Source organism: Aphelocoma coerulescens, unplaced genomic scaffold (genome assembly GCF_041296385.1).
Source record: "Aphelocoma coerulescens isolate FSJ_1873_10779 unplaced genomic scaffold, UR_Acoe_1.0 HiC_scaffold_70, whole genome shotgun sequence".
In the NCBI taxonomy this organism is placed as follows: Eukaryota; Metazoa; Chordata; class Aves; order Passeriformes; family Corvidae; genus Aphelocoma; species Aphelocoma coerulescens.
The window spans coordinates 1,463,001-1,481,979 of record NW_027184055.1 but is presented as its reverse complement, the minus strand read 5'-3'; the positions used below and the strand labels follow the sequence as shown (position 1 = coordinate 1,481,979).

Sequence of the window (18,979 nt, the reverse complement as noted above, 5' to 3'; positions counted from 1 at the left end):
TTACCTCTTAGGGAGGTACCCATGGGAAATGCTCAAGGAGGAATTGGTTATGTAGTTGTACCTCTAGCTTCATCTGAGGTACGGGAATTTAAAAAAGAAATGAAAAGCCTGATGGCTGACCCCATTGGTCTAGCTGACCAATTTGATCAATTCCTCGGCCCTAATATTTATAACTGGGGAGAGATACAATCCATCCTTCACTCCTTATTCACCATTGAGGAAAGAAAATTGATTAGAGCTGCAGGAGTGACAGTCTGGGACAGAGAAAATAATTCTAATCAAGGCCCAATTGGAGAACAAAAATTACCACTGACAGACCCTGAATGGAACCCAAATTCAGAAGAGGGCAGGAGGAACATGAAGGACTACAGAAATTTAATTATAAAAGGGATTAGAGAAGCTGTTCCTCGAGTTAATAATATGAAAAAAGCATTTTGTGGGGAACAGGAAAAGGATGAGTCCCCAACAGCTTGGATGGCTCGGTTAAGGAATAACATTCAACTTTATTCTGTCATTGACTTAGACACTGAGGGAGGCAAAACTATGCTAAAGGTACACTTTGTGCTTCACTCCTGGCCTGACATCAGGAAAAAATTGGAAAAATTGGAAAAATGGCCAGAGAGGGAACTAGATGAATTACTGGAGGAAGCCCAAAAAGTCTTTGTTAGGAGGGATGAAGAGAGGATGAAGGCTAAAAGCCGAATAATGAATAACAGTACTAATGCTCCAATCCACAACCCTCCTACACAAAGAACTTCCCAAAGGGGCATCCCACAACAGCAAACCCAAATCTGCTCTCAGCAACAGCCACAGGTTTGTGTTTGCAATAAACAACCTAACCCAATTGTTCAAAGACCTGAGAGGTTAATTTGCACATACTGTAATAAACCAGGCCACGGGCAGTGGTACTGTTTTAAAAAGCAGAGAGATCAAGGAGTCCTTCAAATGGAGGGACAAATTTTGAACAACTGAAGGGGTCAGGGGCTTTATTCTCTGGGGCAAAAACATCTTAAAGAGCCCTTGATAAAATTAGAAGCTGGACCCCAGAGACAACAAGTGGAGTTTTTAGTGGACACAGGTGCTGAAAGAACCTGTGTCACTAAAACACCTCCAGGATGTTTTATTTCTCAAGATACATTAGATATATATGGTGCTAATGGTGAAAGCTTTGCTGTTCCTGTAATTAAAAATGTAATCCTTTCCATACAAGGACGTACCCATACAGGGGATGTGCTATACCTACCTCAAGCTGGGATCAATCTTTTAGGACGTGACTTCCAAATACCTCTGAGGGTTGGGGTGGTACCGCAGGGTGGAAAAATGACCACTAAATTGTTTGTTTTATCTTTAGTAGATGAGCAACACATTGACCCGGTAGTGTGGGCCAAACCTGGCAACCGGGGAAAAATGGACATCACACCTCTAACAATTGAGTTGCTCCCAAATAGCCAGCCAGTACGTGTACCACAATATCCCCTCTCCAAGGACAAAAGAAAGGGCCTGAAGCCTGTTATCATGGACTTATTACAAGATGGAATTCTTGAGACCTGCAAATCCAGTTACAACACTCCAATTTTGGCTGTCCAGAAACCAGATAAGTCATTCCGGCTTGTACAAGATCTGCGTGAGGTCAATAAGAGAGTCCAAACCAGGTACCCACTGGTGCAGGACCCCTATACACTCCTGAGTCGGGTACCCCCAGCACATGCCTGGTTCTCTGTTATTGACCTTAAAGATGCTTTCTGGTCATGTCCTCTAGATTCTCATTGCAGAGACATCTTTGCATTTACCTGGGAGGATCCGGACACTGGACGGAGGCAGCAGCTGCGCTGGACTCGCCTGCCTCAAGGGTACACCGAGGCACCCACACTCTTTGGCCAAGCGCTAGAAGATTTGCTAAGTTCCTTTTCTCCACCCGAAGGGATTCAGGTAACTCAGTACGTAGATGACCTGCTCCTCTCTGGGGAACAGGAGTCTACGGTAAGAACTGCTACAATTCAGTTACTGAATTTTCTAGGGAGGAACGGGCTGAGGGTGTCAAAACCTAAATTACAATTTGTGCTACAGGAGGTGAAGTATTTGGGACATCTAATTGGCCATGGCACAAAAAAACTCAGTGCTGAAAGAGTAGAAGGAATCCTAAATCTACCACCTCCAACTTCAAAACGAGAAATCCGGCAATTATTAGGCCTATTTGGATACTGCAGACTGTGGATTGATCAGTATTCACAATCTGCCAAATTTTTATATGAAAAACTAATAGAAGAAGAACCTTTTAATTGGACTAATTCAGACACACAAAAATTACAAAATCTGAAAGAGAAATTAACAAAAGCACCTGTTTTAAGCCTTCCTTCACTAGAAAAACCCTTCGATCTATTTGTTAATGTGGAGAAGGGAGTTGCCTATGGCGTCTTGACCCAGGAGTGGGGAGGAGTCAGGAAGCCGGTTGCTTTTCTTTCCAAATTACTGGATCCAGTGTCCAGAGGATGGCCCGTCTGCATCCAGTCCATCGCCGCAGCAGCCGTTCTGGTCTCGGAGAGTCAAAAACTCATTTTTGGTGGAGACTTGACAGTGCATACACCACACTCAATCAAAACCATTTTAGCTCACAGGGCTGCAGAGTGGTTAACTGACCCAAGAATAGTCAAATATGAAGCCATTCTCATGCACTCAGACCACCTGAGGTTAGTTGTGTGTACACACCAAAATCCAGCTCAATTTCTTTATGGGACCCCATCAGAAAAAGAAATTGAACACAATTGCATTGAGATAATTGATATCCAAACAAAAGTCAGAGAGGACCTAGTGGACTGTCCCCTCAATGAAGGGGAAATCCTCTTCATTGACGGGTCATCTCGAGTGGTGGATGGAAAGCGATGCTCTGGCTATTCAGTGGTCGATGGACACCAAATGTGTGTGCTAGAAAAGGGCAGACTGCCACCGACCTGGTCAGCTCAGGTCTGTGAGCTCTATGCCCTAGAAAAAGCACTCCACCGACTAGCAGGAAGCATCGGGACCATTTACACTGACTCCAGATACGCTTATGGCGTAGTCCACACCTTTGGAAAAATCTGGTCCGAAAGGGGGTTCCTAAACACCAAAGGGAAAGATATCCTACATAAGGAATTGATCCTAAAAATTCTAAAAGCACTGCAACTGCCTCAGGTGATCTCAGTGGTGCATATTCCAGGTCATCAATCGGGAACCACAAAAGAAGCTCGAGGGAACAACCTAGCAGACTTGGCAGCAAAAGAAGCAGCAGTGGAAGAAGAGGTAAAAGTGATGGAAGTAAACCAACTTCCAACTAACACCACCACATCTGACACTATTCCACAAACTAACATTTTACCCACGCCCATTTTTACTGATCAGGAAAAACAGAAATTAGTTTTAATTGGAGCTAATGAGGATTCTCAAGGTCGCTGGTACTTACCAGATAAACGCCAAATTTTAAACAAAAATTTAACCCGAGAAATTCTACAAAATATCCACCAAAGCAATCATTGGGGTTCAAAGGCTCTGGCGGATCACTATCTCAGAACCTTTGGATGCACTGGTGTTTATGAAATAGCCAACCAAATAACCCGGGACTGTGTAATCTGTCAAAAGGTTAACAAAAAGGTAATGAAAAAGAACACGGGCGGAGGAATTGAATTAGCAATCAGGCCTTTCCAAAACATTCAAATTGACTTTACAGAAATGCCTCCTGTCCAGAGGTGGAAATACCTATTGGTAATCGTTGATCACCTTACCCACTGGGTGGAAGCTATTCCAACTGTCAATACAACAGCCCAGACAGTGAGTAAGGTGATCCTCGAGCAAATTATCCCCCGTTATGGGATAGTCCACCGCATAGATTCAGATCGAGGTACTCATTTTACCTCCCAAATTGTACAACAATTGGCTCAGCAATTAGGAACAAATTGGAGATTACACACCCCGTGGCATCCACAGAGCTCTGGGAGAGTGGAACGGATGAACCAGACAATCAAGAACACCCTCACAAAATTAATGCTGGAAACAAAATGGACCTGGGTAAAATGCCTTCCACTTGCTCTTCTTAGAATCAGGACACAGCCAAGATCTGATTTGGGTTGTTCACCATATGAGATGTTGTATGGATTACCCTACCTTGCTACACCACAAGAATTGAATGTGAAAGAGTGTGGAAACACCAATGTACAACAATATGTACAGATAATTGCCAAAAATCTAGAGTTGCTAAGGGAAAGAGGTTTTCTACCACAAACTCCCCCACTTGATTTTAATCTACATCACATCAATCCAGGTGACTGGGTGTTAATAAAATCCTGGAAAGAAAAGTCATTAACCCCATCCTGGGAAGGTCCATTTCAGGTCCAGCTAACCACTGAAACAGCTGTCCGGACATTTGAAAAGGGCTGGACGCATGTCAAGAGGGTGAAGGGTCCAGTAACACCACCAATTGAAGAGAAGAAACCTCCAGACAAACCATCAAACTAAACACCCTGTTTGAAAGCTCCACTCAGCATCCCTCACTCCAAGTTAATAAAATCCTGTACTCCCAGTTCTTCCCCAGTTATACCTCAGTAATAAGTGCTAGCTACAAGTTGTTAAACTAAGTTGAAAATATTTTGCTGTTAATTCTGTTCTTTGTTATTCCCTTTTACAGATTCTGCCTTCACACAACCATATTGTCACATCAACTGTATAGTAAGGCTCCATTTGAAGCCAGCATTCTCTTCCAATAACAGTCCAATCAGACTCCAAAATTATGGGCACGATAACTCTAATCTTTGACAAGGCCAACCCTAAAATAACCATGAGTTTCCAGAAGCCTGAGGTCACTGAAGAACCATCTGAAGGTGAGATGCCTAAAGAAAGGACAAAAGAAGCAAAGATGACAACCCCCACCAGCAGAGGCAACCCAAATGCTGACAGCTCCTCTCGGGTATGCCAAAAGGGGAAAGTGAGCAACATCCTGCTACTGAGTGTCATCTGTCTCTGGGTCCTCTGGCCTCCCTTTACACAAGCAGCCGACAGCCGCTGTAACAGATGTTACAAGACTGTGTACCAGGCAGAAGGAGGCTCATTTCAAATTCGACACTTTTTCCGAGCACATACTTATGTTAATCCATCTTGTTACAACATAACAAGGTTGAGTATCTGCTCAGAAAAAGGTCACAAGTACTGGATTGGCAAAAACATTGGCACCCAAATACATAAGCAGAAGGGAGAGTGCCCCTCCCAAGACGATTGGCTCTGTTTCAATTTTAGATACATAACCAAGACAGAAGATTTGTTAAAAAGAAAGACCTATGACACTGACCTGATCCAAGAGGTGGTCATAGAAGAAAAGGAAAAACAAAAAGAAAACAATCCTTTGATGTCAAGGAAAAACTTGTTTATTGACCTGGCAGAAAGGATTGGACAACAGCTAAATTTAACAAATTGCTGGGTGTGCGGAGGAACTTTAGAATCGGAGAGTTGGCCTTGGCGGGGAGTCAGTCTTGGACCCCCCGATTTACTCCGACTGAGTAATCTCTCCCCCACAACCAGACATGACAATGAAACCTGGCTGCTAAGCAATACTGTTATTGGAGAAGAATGCATCTGGAGGAAAGGAAGAAAATTTTTAAAAGAAGTTGGTGAGACAATATGCAAAAGGTACCTGGTAACTGATGGGCAAAAACATTGGTGGATACCTCAAGAACCAGATGTATTCTGGTCTGCAGAAAAGGTTAAAAACAAAAATTGCATTTTGAATCCTGTTAAAAAACTCTGGCAGTGCTGGGATCAAGGAAATCCATATTCTGTCCTGCCACAAATTTCCAAGTACTGGATTACAGCAGCAAGTATACAACCCCACTTCTGGGAAGCACCACAAGACCTCTACTGGATCTGTGGTAACCGAGCTTATTCCAACTTACCACCTCGCTGGAAAGGGAGCTGCACTCTTGGAGCCATTCAACCAAACTTCTTCCTACTTGCTGAAAACGCTGGAGCCCACCTTGGAATCTCCCTTTATGATGAACTTTCCCGTACTAAGAGACATGTAATAGGAGGGACCCAGAGATGGGGAGAAGAAGAGTGGCCACCTGAGAGGATCCTAGAGACTTATGGACCTGCAACATGGGCACAGGATGGGAGCTGGGGGTACCGAACTCCCATCTACATGCTAAACCGGATCATCAGACTGCAAGCACTAATTGAGGTAATCACTAATGAGACCTCTCTTGCTCTTGAACTACTTAACACACAGCAAGGGCAAACTCGAGCAGCCGTGTACCAAAATAGGCTGGCATTGGACTATTTACTAGCTGAAGAAGGTGGAGTATGCGGCAAGTTTAACACCTCAGACTGCTGCATCCATATTGATGATCACGGCGAAGCCATCACCAAGATTACCCAAAACATCAGGAAACTAGCCCATGTTCCAGTGCAGAAATGGCAGCCCTTGATCACTTCTGAATGGTGGGAAAATATTTTCCAAGGACAATGGTGGAAGAAAGCTTTAATTATTGTTGGACTTTCCCTTACAGGACTTATTTTTCTCCCTTGTTTAATCCCTTGCTTCATCCGTCTAATCACCACTGTCGTCCAAGGCATGCCACTGATCCAGGATCTTCAAGGACAACAGCAGCGTCCACCATTCGCTCAAAAGATTATGCATGTCAATAATAGTAACAATAAGAAAACTAGAAAGGAGAGAAAAATTGCCCAGCAAGTGTGGGACAGTTTTAAAGAGCTTGAATCTATCCCTGAAGAGTTATCCACCTCCACTTAAATGCAAAGACCAAAGATGTGAGCATAAGAGAAAAAGGGGGGACTTGTCATACATGAAATCCCTATTTGTGCTTGGTCTTTGCATATTAAGTGCCTTAATTAATTTGAGCTTAATATTTTTAAATTGAATGTTAAAATCAATCCATCAGTCCAGGTACACTAATCAAGTTTTTATGGTCTTTCTGTGTTTACTGTATACTTTTACAAGTGTTTTAAGATGTGTTGGATGTATTTTTTATGTTTTACTTGTATTTTGGTTTCAAGGCAGATTTTAAAAACCCCGGTTGCAACAAACAGCCCAGCCCCATAAGCACATGACCCTTATCTCAACTAATATCACCCCTCTGACCAGGAGGAGCCATTGGTGGACAGAGGTGGTCTGTCAAGGGGAAAACACCAACCGCCTTGAACCAGGGGGGCGGGCTGTGGGCGGACTGTGGGCGGAGCAAAAGCTATAAAAGTGTAAGAGAAGACACGCCCACTCTCTTTTCCCTTCCTCTCCAGCTTGCTAAGGCAGTGCTGGAGAAGCCTACCCCTTTCTAGGGGCTTTTAGAAATAGATTTCTTTTTGACCAGCCTAAACTGCAAGTTTATTTTTTTCTCTACCTGAGGTTCAGAGCTGTCTTAAGCCTAAAGTTCCTGAATCCCTGCGCTCCTGGGGCATATCTCTCGAGCCATCTGGATCCCAAATTTTTATATTTTGTTAGTTTTTTTTTTGCAATTTTTCAATTTTTCTGTTTTAATAAATTGTTTTAATTTCTACAAAGAGTTGTCTCATTCCTCACAAGAGATAAAAACAAACCCCAAATGTGGAGTGAAAAGTCTTCTGCAACTTTGGATTCAGAGGGAATTGATATTTTTTAAAAGACAACTCAGTTATTTACCTTTTTTTTTGTTTCATTCAGTACTCACATTGTTTTCCTTCCTTCCTTCCTTCCTTCCTTCCTTCCTTCCTTCCTTCCTTCCTTCCTTCCTTCCTTCCTTCCTTCCTTCCTTCCTTCCTTCCTTCCTTCCTTCCTTCCTTCCTTCCTTCCTTCCTTCCTTCCTTCCCTCACAAGGCACTTCTCACCCCATTGAAGGGGTGCAAAGCAGCAGGATCCCCTCCCAATTGGGGTCCCCTCACCCTCCCAAAATGTGGGGACTTCGCCTCAGTCCCACAAATTGCGGGGGGTTTACGGCACCTTCCCCAAATTCACTGCAACCTCCCAGAAGCCACTTAGAGGCCCCAAATATGTCAAAAAACAGAAGGATCCTCCCCAGAAGCAGATCCTGGTTTTCTTCCCTGGAGTGCCCCACTCCAAGTGCCCAAACCACCCCATCCCATCCCATCCCATCCCATCCCATCCCATCCCATCCCATCCCATCCCATCCCATCCCATCCCATCCCATCCCATCCCATCCCATCCCATCCCACCCCACCCCATCCCATCCCATCCCATCCCATCCCACCCCACCCCATCCCATCCCACCCCACCCCTCCTGGACACCAATTCCCCTTCTGTGGCTCCTGACTCCCCACAGCCGGGCCTTGGGGCTGACGGATCGAGCCATTTGGGGCTGCCATCGACACACTGGGGCTGGCATTGAGTTTATTGGAGGCACCCGCTCAATCCCTCCATCCCAAATGGGAGCTTAGAACCTCTCCTCAGCCCTTGCTGTGCCCATGGGCTCACCTCAAGTCCCAAAATGACAGCCAGGGCCCCACAGCCCATTCAGAACCTCTCAACATTGCCAGAAACAGCAGCATCCTTCCCAAAATGGGCTCCCCGGCTCCCTGACAATAGGTCCCCCTTCCAAGTACCAGAGCCCCCCTCTCAGAACCCCTCTGAAGCATTGGGGGGACCCCAAAACTGCCTCAGGAATGGGACATACCCTGAAATCCCTTCAGGAATGTGGGATACCCCAGAACCCACTGAGGAACGGGGTCCCCCCGGCCTCATCATGCGCAGCCTTCAGCTGGCTCAGCCAGAGCCCATCCCGCCCTCAGCAGCCCCAGCCCAGCCCAGCCCTCCTGGGCAGGAAGCCCCAATGGCCGAGCCGGCCTGGGACACTTGCAGGGATGCGGGGGCAGCCGCAGCTTCTGGGGCCAGCCTGTGCCAGGCCCTGAGCGCCCTGCCAGGGAACCATTGCTGCCCCACATCCCATCTCAGCCTGCCCTCGGGCAGCGGGAAGCCGTTCCCTGGGGCCCGGCCCCGCAGGCCCTTGGCAAGAGTCTCTCTCCCCCAGCAATTGCTGCTCCTCCCTGCTGCGGGGCCCGAGCTGCAAGTTGATTTTCTGCCGCTGGCCCCGGCCCAGCCCCGAGCCAGGGCCAGCACCTTGCAAGAACTGCCCCCAGCAGAGCTGTTCCCTCCTGCAGTAGTTACACCTGCACACGCACAGCGCCTGAGACTGCAAGCAATGAGCATTCCCTGGGCACATGTGCAGCCCAAGCAGCTCGAGGACAGCCTTGCAGCAGGACTGCTCTCAGCTGAGCCAAAAAGGCCCCTCTGGCAGCTGCAGGGCCATTGCAAAGGGCAAGGGCCAGAGCCTGGGCCCACGGGGGAGGAAAGGGCTCTGAATTCCCCTGCCCTGGCACAGAAACCCTGTTCCCAGGCTGCTTCCCACACAGGATTCCTCTGCAGGACTGCGGAAAGCTGAGAGGCAGCTCTGGCTTCTCCACTTTTCCTGTGCTAAAGCTGCCTGGCAGAAGAAATGGAGGGACAGCTCTGGTGGCACAATCCCTCCCGGCCCAGGGCACAGCGCTGGGAAGGTCTTTCCGTGCCGAGGCTTTGCTGCGGCCAAGGAAAGCTCCTGGCCCAGGGTCACCTTTCCTGCGGGGCCAGACCCCCCGAGTGGCCCAGCAGCAGCAGAGAATTCCAGCACAGCCCCGGCACGGGCAGGGCGGCCCTGGGCGGGCTGCGGGAGCCGGCAGCGCCTGAGCTCAGAGCAGCTGAGCCCGGGGGCTCTTGGCCAAGGCCGAGGCCCAGCGAGCATTTCTCAGGTCGCAGGGCGGCCTGGAAAGGTGCTGGGGGGGATCATTCACCCCCCAGTGCGGTCCCAGTGGCTCCCAGGATTTCCATGTCCGTGCTCCCAGCGCTGCTGCCAGCCCTGATCCGTGGGGATGGGAATGTCCCGCTCCCTTCCCGGGGCAGGCTCACACCTGAGCCAGGTGTGCAGGGCAGGACCTTGCCCTGAGCCCAAGCCCTGTCCCCCCTGCAGGATCTGCTTCCCATCGGCCTCTTCCTCCTGCGGCCCCAAGCCCAGCTCGGTGCTGAACGAAGGGCGCTGGGCCGGGGTCATCCCCCGGCGGGGGCTGCGCACCCCCTCTGCCCCCTCCCCAAATTCCCTCCCGGGGCAGCAGGGGCTGGCTCAGGAGCCCTGTGGGCAGGGAAAAGGGGGTGACACTGGGATGGGGGGGTCACACACGCTCTGGGGGGACACACACGGCCCCTGGGGACCCCCCTCACCTTCTCCTGCAGTGCCAGGAAGATGAACCCCAACATGGAGGCCCTGACCACCAGCAGCATCTTGGGGGTGGGGTCTGGTGGCAGTTTTGGAGTCTGGGGGAGAGGCCCTAAAACCCCCTCCCAGCCCTACAGCCACTCCCAGACCCCTCAAACCACCCCACAGCTCCTGGCCAGGAACCCCCCAACCACTCCCTGCATCATAAATGACCCCAAGAACCACAAAATTCTCTCCAAGCCACACTGCCCAGCCAAGATCACAAAAACTCTCTCAGAGACCACCCTAAAAGGCCCCTCCAAGAACCACAAATGCCCTCAAGAGCCACAAAAGCCCCTCCCAGTCCCCCAAGGAGCCCCCCAGACCCCCTCCCAGCCCCCATGGCATCGACCAGGACAGGCTGGGGGACAGGAGCATCCACAGCCCAGAGCAGCTCAGGCACTTCAGCAGCGATTTGGGCACTTTGGACGTCACACTCCAAAGGGAGAGACCCAGAGCAGGGACTGGGACAGACAACCAGAAGTCCTGTAGAATAGGTGGGCTCAGGTGGACACGTTCTGACAACACAAGTACAAGATTGTGGCCCCAGTCTGCCTGGCTTCACAGCCCCACAACACTCAGATCCTCCCGAATATTCCTCTGAACCCCAAATTCAACCCCAAATTCCAGTAAAATGGTGCCGCTTTAGATCTCTTTGTTTAATTTCTTTATTTCTACCCCAATTTTGGTTGTTTCAGTGGGATTAACACAGAAATTACTTAGGCTGCAGAAGATCTCCAAGGTCATCCAGGGTTGCTTGATACCACCAGAAAAAACAATTGGACAGAGCAGATGAAAATTTTAGAGTGTAAAGGTAAAAAATCAGCTCTTCCCAATGAATTTCCAGTGTTGATCTGAGTCCCGATGGATGTTCCTGCCCCTGTGTTCACACAGGTGCCACCAGGGATCCAGGAGAACGTGGAGAGCACCAGCCAGGGGTCTTCCCAAACTGGATCACAGGGAATGTGGGTCACCAGGGCTCTGCCAAACGTGGCTCCTCTGTTGGGGGATGGAGTTGGAGCAGAGGACAAAGCTCTTCCCGCAGTCGGGACACTCGCAGGGCTTCCCTTAGCGGTGCCTCCGTTGGTGTCTGGTCAAGTGAGAGCTCCTGGAGAAGCTCTTCCCACACTGGGGACACTCGTAGGGCCTCTCCCCGGTGTGGATGCGCCGGTGGACGATCAAGGAGGACCTCTCTGAGAAGCTCTTCCCACACTGGGGACACTCATAGGGCCTCTCCCCAGTGTGGATGCGCCGATGGATGATGAGGGTGGAGTTTTGCTTGAAGCCCTTCCTGCAGTCAGGGCAGCGGAAGGGCCTCTCATCCCTGTGAATCCGCTCGTGCAGGAGGAGAGTGGAGCTGGTGTGAAACCTCTTCCCACACTCAGGACACTCGTAGGGCCTCTCCCCAGTGTGGATGCGCCGGTGGCGGATCAGGCTGGAGCTCTGGCTGAAGCTCTTCCCACATTCCCCACACTCGTAGGGCCTCTCCCCAGTGTGGATCATCTGGTGGCAGATCAGGTGGGAGCTCCGTCTGAAGCTCTTCCCACATTCCCCACACTCGTAGGGCCTCTCCCCGGTGTGGATCCTCTGGTGATTGATCAGGTGGGAGCTCCGCCTGAAGCTCTTCCCACATTCCCCACATGTGTGGGGCTTCTCCCCATCGTGAAGCTGCTCATGAACCACCAGCTCTGGCCTCTGGCTGCATCTCCGGCCTCCTTCCCGGCACAGGGTGGGTCTTTCCTCCTCAGAGCACCCTGGGCTGCATTTGCAGCCCCTCCTCCTGTGGGATCTCCAGGGCTTTTCCTCCCTGTTGGATTCCTGCGCCATGGAGCCGCTCAAAACGGCCTCTTCCACCAGGTTCTGCCCTGGGGATTTGTCCTCCCTGGGCTCCGTCCTCAGCTCCTTGTCTGGGGAGGAAGGACAAGGAGAGGATGGGATTTGCCTCCGTGCCACAGGGAAGGGGAAGGAGATCCCCCCAGTCCGTCCCCGGCAGGACGGCGTCGGCAGCGGGGTTGTCCTGCAGCCGGGGGCGATGCTGGGCTGGGAGATGGAGCAGGAGAGAGGGGGAAAGGGGCACTGACTTCCTCCTCACCTGCCTGGGGCTCCCAGGGCATCTTCCTCTTCCTCACAGCCTCCTCCTCCATCTGGCCAAGGGTTGGGAATGGGAAATCCTGGTTTATGGAGAAACAAGGGATGAGTGTGTTGGGTTGGGGGTTCCTCCTGCCCAAGTCCAGCTCTGGAACTCACCGGGTACCTGGTGTCCATAAAACCAACAAAAAATCAAGAGTGACTCCAAAAAAAGCCTCCAGGAGTTCCCCCTTTCCAGTCTCCTCACTTTGGGGTTCTGGGGGTCCCCCTTGTCAGGGCTGCTGGGGGTCCCGTGCGTCCTGGGGATCCCCCTCTCTGGGGTCCTGCTTAGGGATGCTGGGGGGGTTTGGGGGTCTCATAGGTCCCTTTTTTCCTGATTTTGCTTTGGCTCCCAGAGGTCCCAGGGTCTCCCTCTTCAGCCTCCCTCCACTCCAGGCACTTGGGGCTCCCCCTTCTCCTCACCGCCCCTTTTAGGGCTGAGAGGTCCCAGCCCCACCTCATCTCCAGGCCCCCCCACCCCTCCAGGCTCTTGGGGGTCCCCCAGCTCTGGTATCGTCCCTCTCTGCTCTCCCCACTCCAGGGGTCCTGTGTTCCAGCCCCCAGCTCTCCTGGGGATCCCCAAACCCAGTGTCCCACCCTGCCAGTACTGGGCGATCCTCACATGGACCTCCCAAGACCCCCAAGGGGCAATTATGGCTCAGCTTTGGAGTCCTGCAAGATCCACATGTCCCATCTGGCCCAAAAAATCCCTCCCAGGGACATGCAAGGACATCTAGGGCTCGATTCCAGAATCTGCAAGCTCCAAACACCCCTCCAAAAAAACCCCTCCTGCTGACCCCCCGATAGATTTGGGGTGAGCTCCCCCTCCCCGCTCACCTGCAGGATGGGGGGGAAGATGCTACCGGGGCTGGGGGTGCTGCGGACACAGTGGGCGGGCGGTGGAACCTCGTGGTTCTCCAGCTCCTCCTCCTCCTCTCTCCCTCCTCTTCCTCCCGCTCCTCCTCCACTCCCACCCTGACCCCCCTTTCCCACCCCCTCTGTCCCACGGCTGCCGCAGCACCGGCTGCTGTGTGGGGGGAGCCCCCGATCAGCCCCAGGGATGGACAGGGGGGTTGGGGACCCCCCCAGTGCGGATCCCTCCCTTCCCCAGAGCCCCAGGGAATCGCTCCAGGGCTCAGGTGCTGGGGGACAGGGCTGCACCCCCATGGAACCACTCTTCTGCTGTCCCAACCCCACCTTTCCCTCCCCTCTCCTCCCCTTTCTCAGCGTTCCCCCAATCCACAGCCCCATTCCAGCTCAATTTGGGTGTCCCATCCCCATCCCGCTTTCTTTGGGGGTCCCAGCCCCCTCTTCCCCTCCTCCTTCTGCACCTTCCCCATCCCCAATCCCCACCTCCCCTCCCCCGGCCTTGATTTTGGGGGTTCCAGGCCCCTCCTGCTCCCTTTGGGGGTTCCATTCCCCATTTCGCTCCATTTGGGGTCCCAGACCCGCCCCCCTTCTCACCGCTCACCCCGCGCCCGGGGGGGCTCCCAGCACCACCAGTGCCACCAGTGCGGCCCCAGCTGCCCCCACACGCCCCATGCCCAGCGCCGGGCGCTGCCGACAGCCCCAAAGCAGCCGCGCTGTGCCCTGGGGGGTCCCCAGAGCGGCCCCGCCCCGCACGGCACTGGGAGCACCAGTCCGGACCAGTGCGGAGCGCGGGCGGGCGGCATCAGCCGTGCCCGGGCAGGGCCGGGCCCCGCGGGGCTCCCGCCCGCACTCGGCCCCCGCCGGGACAGCGCGGGGGGGGCCCGGCCTGGCCGCCCCCACCTCCCCCTCCCCAAATTCCGCTCCGGGGGGCGCTGGGGGCGGGGGGGGCTCAGCTGGGGCCAGAGGTGCCGGAGCCACGTGTCCCCCGCTGCCAGCACCGCCCCCTCAGGATTAGGGGTGCCCCAAAACTCCCTCGGAGCTGGCGGATACCCCGCAGGCCCCTGAGGACTGGGGTCCCCCCGGCCTCATCATCCCCAACCTTCGCCGGCCTCATCCCAGGCCCCATCCCGCCCATCCCCCTCCGCCACACTTCATCCCACACCCCAATCCACATCCCACCCTTCCCGGGCCCCATCCCGCCCCATCCCATTTCTCCCGGCAGCCGCCACCGGGACCCCCAAAACCCCGCGTGCCGGGGGCTCCCCAATATCCCCCAAGGGGCATTTGCGACTCACATTCGGAGCCCTGCAAGACCCAAACATCCGCCTCCCCTCCCCCGCCCCACCAAACCCCCCTCCCCCAGGAACCAACAAAGCTATTTGGGGCTCGGTGCTGGAGTCCTCCAAGCTCCAAAAATCCCCTCTCCCAAAACAACCCCAGGCACCGCCCAAGATATTTGGGGCGAGCTGCCCCTCCCCGGTCACCTGCGGGATGGGGGGAGCGGTGTTCCCGAGGCCCAGAGCTGCGGACACCGAGAGCGATGGATGCACATGGAGGCTCCTCTTCCTTCCTCCTCTGGCCCGCCTCTTCCTCCCGCCCCTCCCCCTTTATTCCCTCCTCTTCCTCCCGCTCCTGCTCCTCCAGCCGTCCTCCCCCCTCGCTCCTCCTCCTCCTCCTGTTGTTTGTGGCTCCCATCCCGGCTTTGTCTGGCATCAGCCCTGGGGCCGTGCCGTGCTCAGCAGCAGCAGCAGCAGCAGCATCCTGTGCTCCGGCAGCACTCCCTGCTCCTTAGGGAAGGCTTTGGCATTTCTGCCGGGCACAGACACTGAAGCTCACCCCGACCTGCCCCGCTCCCATTGCTGTCCCCTGGGCGCTGGGCAGCTGCTGGGCCAGGGCAGCCCGAGACACAGAGGAAGCCAAGTCCAGCCCAGCTGCCCGGGCTGATGCAGACGAGCCCCAGGGCCGAGGTCCTGCAGAGCCCCACGGAGCCCTCGGCTCCTGGCTGGGAACGGGCTGTGCTGCGGCTGCCACAGCGGCCACAGCGAGTCCTGGGGCTCCCCCGGCGCCGCTGCAGCAGCACCCGGGTTCCACCTCCTGTGCCAGGCCCTGGCCAGGGGCCAGCAGATCCATGGGCTCCGTGCCGAGGGGGAACAGAGCAGCAATGGATCGGCTGCAGCCCCCAAGGACCTCGAGCAAATCGTGCAGGAACATCCAGACCTGGACCTGACGTTTGCAAAGCTGCAGCCGGCAGAGTTCTGTGGCGCAGGAGAGCCGGCACGGCGAGAGGAGACCTGCAAGGAGCTGCAGGAGAAACACTGGTCCCCACACAGGTGCCCTTTGCTCATTTCACCTCCCTCTATTTCCCTGTGTACTTAAAATGTGCTTGAAAAATAAAGTGACTTTTTGAAGGCTTCAATTTCAAAACCATTGCTCTAAACCCTTCTTCCTTTCCCTGTGCAGCTGTGGTTGCTCTGGCTCTCTGCTGCCTGCAGTTGTGCCTCCTGGCAGCTGTTCCTTTGGGTCCAAGGCTTGTCCCTGCCAGTGCAGCCAGAGCCCAGCCCAGCCCTGGGGGCTCAGCCCTGCCCTGCAGAGCCCTCCCAGCCCAGGGCAGTGCCCAGGGGCATCTCCCTGGCAGCAGGGCCTGAAGGGCAGCTCAGAGAGAGGGAGATGCTGCAAGCCAAGGTGCTGTCCTCATCTCCCCGGCTGCCCCACCTGGCTGGCCCCTTCCTTTGCTGGCAGCTCTTCGTCCTGCCTGCCTCTGCCTGGCCACACAAAGCCTTGGGCTGCTGCAGGCTCCTTCTGGGGGACGTGTTGCACCCCAACCCTACCTGGGAGGGAAATTCCTTTCTCCTGGTGTCCACTCAGGGCCTCCCCAGCTGCCCTGTCACAAAGGCCCCTCAGTTCTTTGGGGCCCAGCAGTGCCACAGTGGCCCCTTGGCTCCATGGAACGCCACAGGGTCACAATGGTGCCCTTGGTGCCACCAGCCCTGCAGGGTCACAACGGCCCCTGGGTTCCACGAGGCCACGCAGGGTCACAGTGGTCTCCAGAGGAAGGGCAGCAGCGAGCCCCAGGGTTTCAGGGGCAGATGAGACACAGCCACCAGAGGCCAAGGCCAGCCACATCTGTGTGTCCTGCCAGGTTTGTCTGGGAGCAGCCCTTGGATTTTGGAATTTGGGAGGTGGAATCCCAATTTTGGCCATGGGCACCTTGTCGAGAAGGATAGGTTTATTCCACATGAAAGAAAAGCACAAAGTCCAAGAGTTTTGGAAGAAGATGAGAGGTGGCCACCATGGGTGAGGCCAGCCAGACCTGTCTCTCATGGCAGCTTTTGTCTGGGAGCAATCCTTGGATAGACAGAATTTGGGGGGTAGAATCTCAGTTTTGGCCATGGGAGCCTGGATGAGAAGGACGGTTCTTTTCCTTAGGAAGGGAAGCACGGAGCCCCGGGAGGCCCAGGGCTCCTGAGCCAGCCCCTGCTGCCCCGGGAGGGAATTTGGGGAGGGGGCAGAGGGGGTGCGCAGCCCCTGCCGGGGGATGACCCCGGCCCAGCGCCCTTCGTTCAGCACCGAGCTGGGCTTGGGGCCGCAGGAGGAAGAGGCCGATGGGAAGCAGATCCTGCAGGGGGGACAGGGCTTGGGCTCAGGGCAAGGTCCTGCCCTGCACACCTGGCTCAGGTGTGAGCCTGCCCCGGGAAGGGAGCGGGACATTCCCATCCCCACGGATCAGGGCTGGGAGCAGCGCTGGGAGCACAGACATGGAAATCCTGGGAGCCACTGGGACCGCACTGGGGGGTGAATGATCCCCCCCAGCACCTTTCCAGGCCGCCCTGCGACCTGAGAAATGCTCGCTGGGCCTCGGCCTTGGCCAAGAGCCCCCGGGCTCAGCTGCTCTGAGCTCAGGCGCTGCCGGCTCCCGCAGCCCGCCCAGGGCCGCCCTGCCCGTGCCGGGGCTGTGCTGGAATTCTCTGCTGCTGCTGGGCCACTCGGGGGGTCTGGCCCCGCAGGAAAGGTGACCCTGAGCCAGGAGCTTTCCTTGGCCGCAGCAAAGCCTCGGCACGGAAAGACCTTCCCAGCGCTGTGCCCTGGGCCAGGAGGGATTGTGCCACCAGAGCTGTCCCTCCATTTCTTCTGCCAGGCAGCTTTAGCACAGGAAAAGTGGAGAAGCCAGAGCTGCCTCTCAGCTTTCCGCAGCCCTCCAGAGGAATCCTGTGTGGGAAGCAGCCTGGGAACAGGGTTTCTGTGCCAGGGCAGGGGAATTCAGAGCCCTTTCCTCCCCCGTGGGCCCAGGCTCTGGCCCTTGCCCTTTGCAATGGCCCTGCAGCTGCCAGAGGGGCCTTTTTGGCTCAGCTGAGAGCAGTCCTGCTGCAAGGCTGTCCTCGAGCTGCTTGGGCTGCACATGTGCCCAGGGAATGCTCATTGCTTGCAGTCTCAGGCGCTGTGGGTGTGCAGGTGTAACTACTGCAGGAGGGAACAGCTCTGCTGGGGGCAGTTCTTGCAAGGTGCTGGCCCTGGCTCGGGGCTGGGCCGGGGCCAGCGGCAGAAAATCAACTTGCAGCTCGGGCCCCGCAGCAGGGAGGAGCAGCAATTGCTGGGGGACAGAGACTCTTGCCAAGGGCCTGCGGGGCCGGGCCCCAGGGAACGGCTTCCCGCTGCCCGAGGGCAGGCTGAGATGGGATGTGGGGCAGCAATGGTTCCCTGGCAGGGCGCTCAGGGCCTGGCACAGGCTGGCCCCAGAAGCTGCGGCTGCCCCCGCATCCCTGCAAGTGTCCCAGGCCGGCTCGGCCATTGGGGCTTCCTGCCCAGGAGGGCTGGGCTGGGCTGGGGCTGCTGAGGGCGGGATGGGCTCTGGCTGAGCCAGCTGAAGGCTGGGCATGATGAGGCCGGGGGGACCCTGTTCCTGAGTGGGTTCTGGGGTATCCCACATTCCTGAAGCGATTTCAGGCTATGTCCCATTCCTGAGGCGGTTTTGGGGTCCCCCCAGTGCTTCGGAGGGGTTCTGAGAGGGGGGCTCTGGTACTTGGAAGGGGGACCTATTGTCAGAGATGCAGGGAGCCCATTTTGGGAAGGATGCTGCTGTTTCTGGCAATGTTGAGAGGTTCTGAATGGGCTGTGGGGCCCTGGCTGTCATTTTGGGACTTGAGGTGAGCCCATGGGCACAGCAAGGGCTGAGGAGAGGTTCCAAGCTGCCATTTGGGATGGAGGGATTGAGCGGGTGCCTCCAATAAACTCAATGCCAGCCCCAATGTGTCGATGGCAGCCCCAAATGGCTCGATCCGTCAGCCCCAAGGCCCGGCTGTGGGGAGTCAGGAAGCACAGAAGGGGAATTGGTGTCCAGGAGGGGTGGGATGGGATGGGATGGGATGGGATGGGATGGGATGGGATGGGATGGGATGGGATGGGATGGGATGGGGTGGGATGGGGTGGGGTGGGGTGGGATGGGATGGGATGGGATGGGGTGGGATGGGATGGGATGGGATGGGATGGGATGGGATGGGATGGGATGGGATGGGATGGGATGGGATGGGATGGGGTGCGATGGGATGGGATGGGATGGGATGGGATGGGATGGGATGGGGTGCGATGGGATGGGATGGGATGGGATGGGGTGGGGGTGGCATTGTGGGGGTGGGATGAAGTTTTGGAGGGATGGGCGTGGTTTGGGCACTTGGAGTGGGACATTTCAGGGAGGGAAAGCAGGAGCTGCTTTTGGGGAGGCTCCTGCTGCTTTTTGACAA

At 55.0% G+C, this 18,979-nt stretch overlaps 1 protein-coding gene and 1 pseudogene across 1 annotated transcript; one reads left to right on the top strand and one right to left on the bottom strand.

Moving 5' to 3' along the window:
* The window catches only part of LOC138102326 (zinc finger protein 850-like), a 1,260,715-nt pseudogene that overhangs the window by 345,888 nt on the left and 895,848 nt on the right, over positions 1–18,979 (top strand).
* On the bottom strand, positions 11,316–11,813 carry LOC138102346 (zinc finger protein 3-like; the record flags this gene model as incomplete). The annotated part of the gene is made up of 2 exons (XM_069000035.1): positions 11,316–11,538; positions 11,617–11,813. Coding segments are annotated over 2 exons (420 nt in total), but the record flags the coding sequence as incomplete, so codon positions are not given.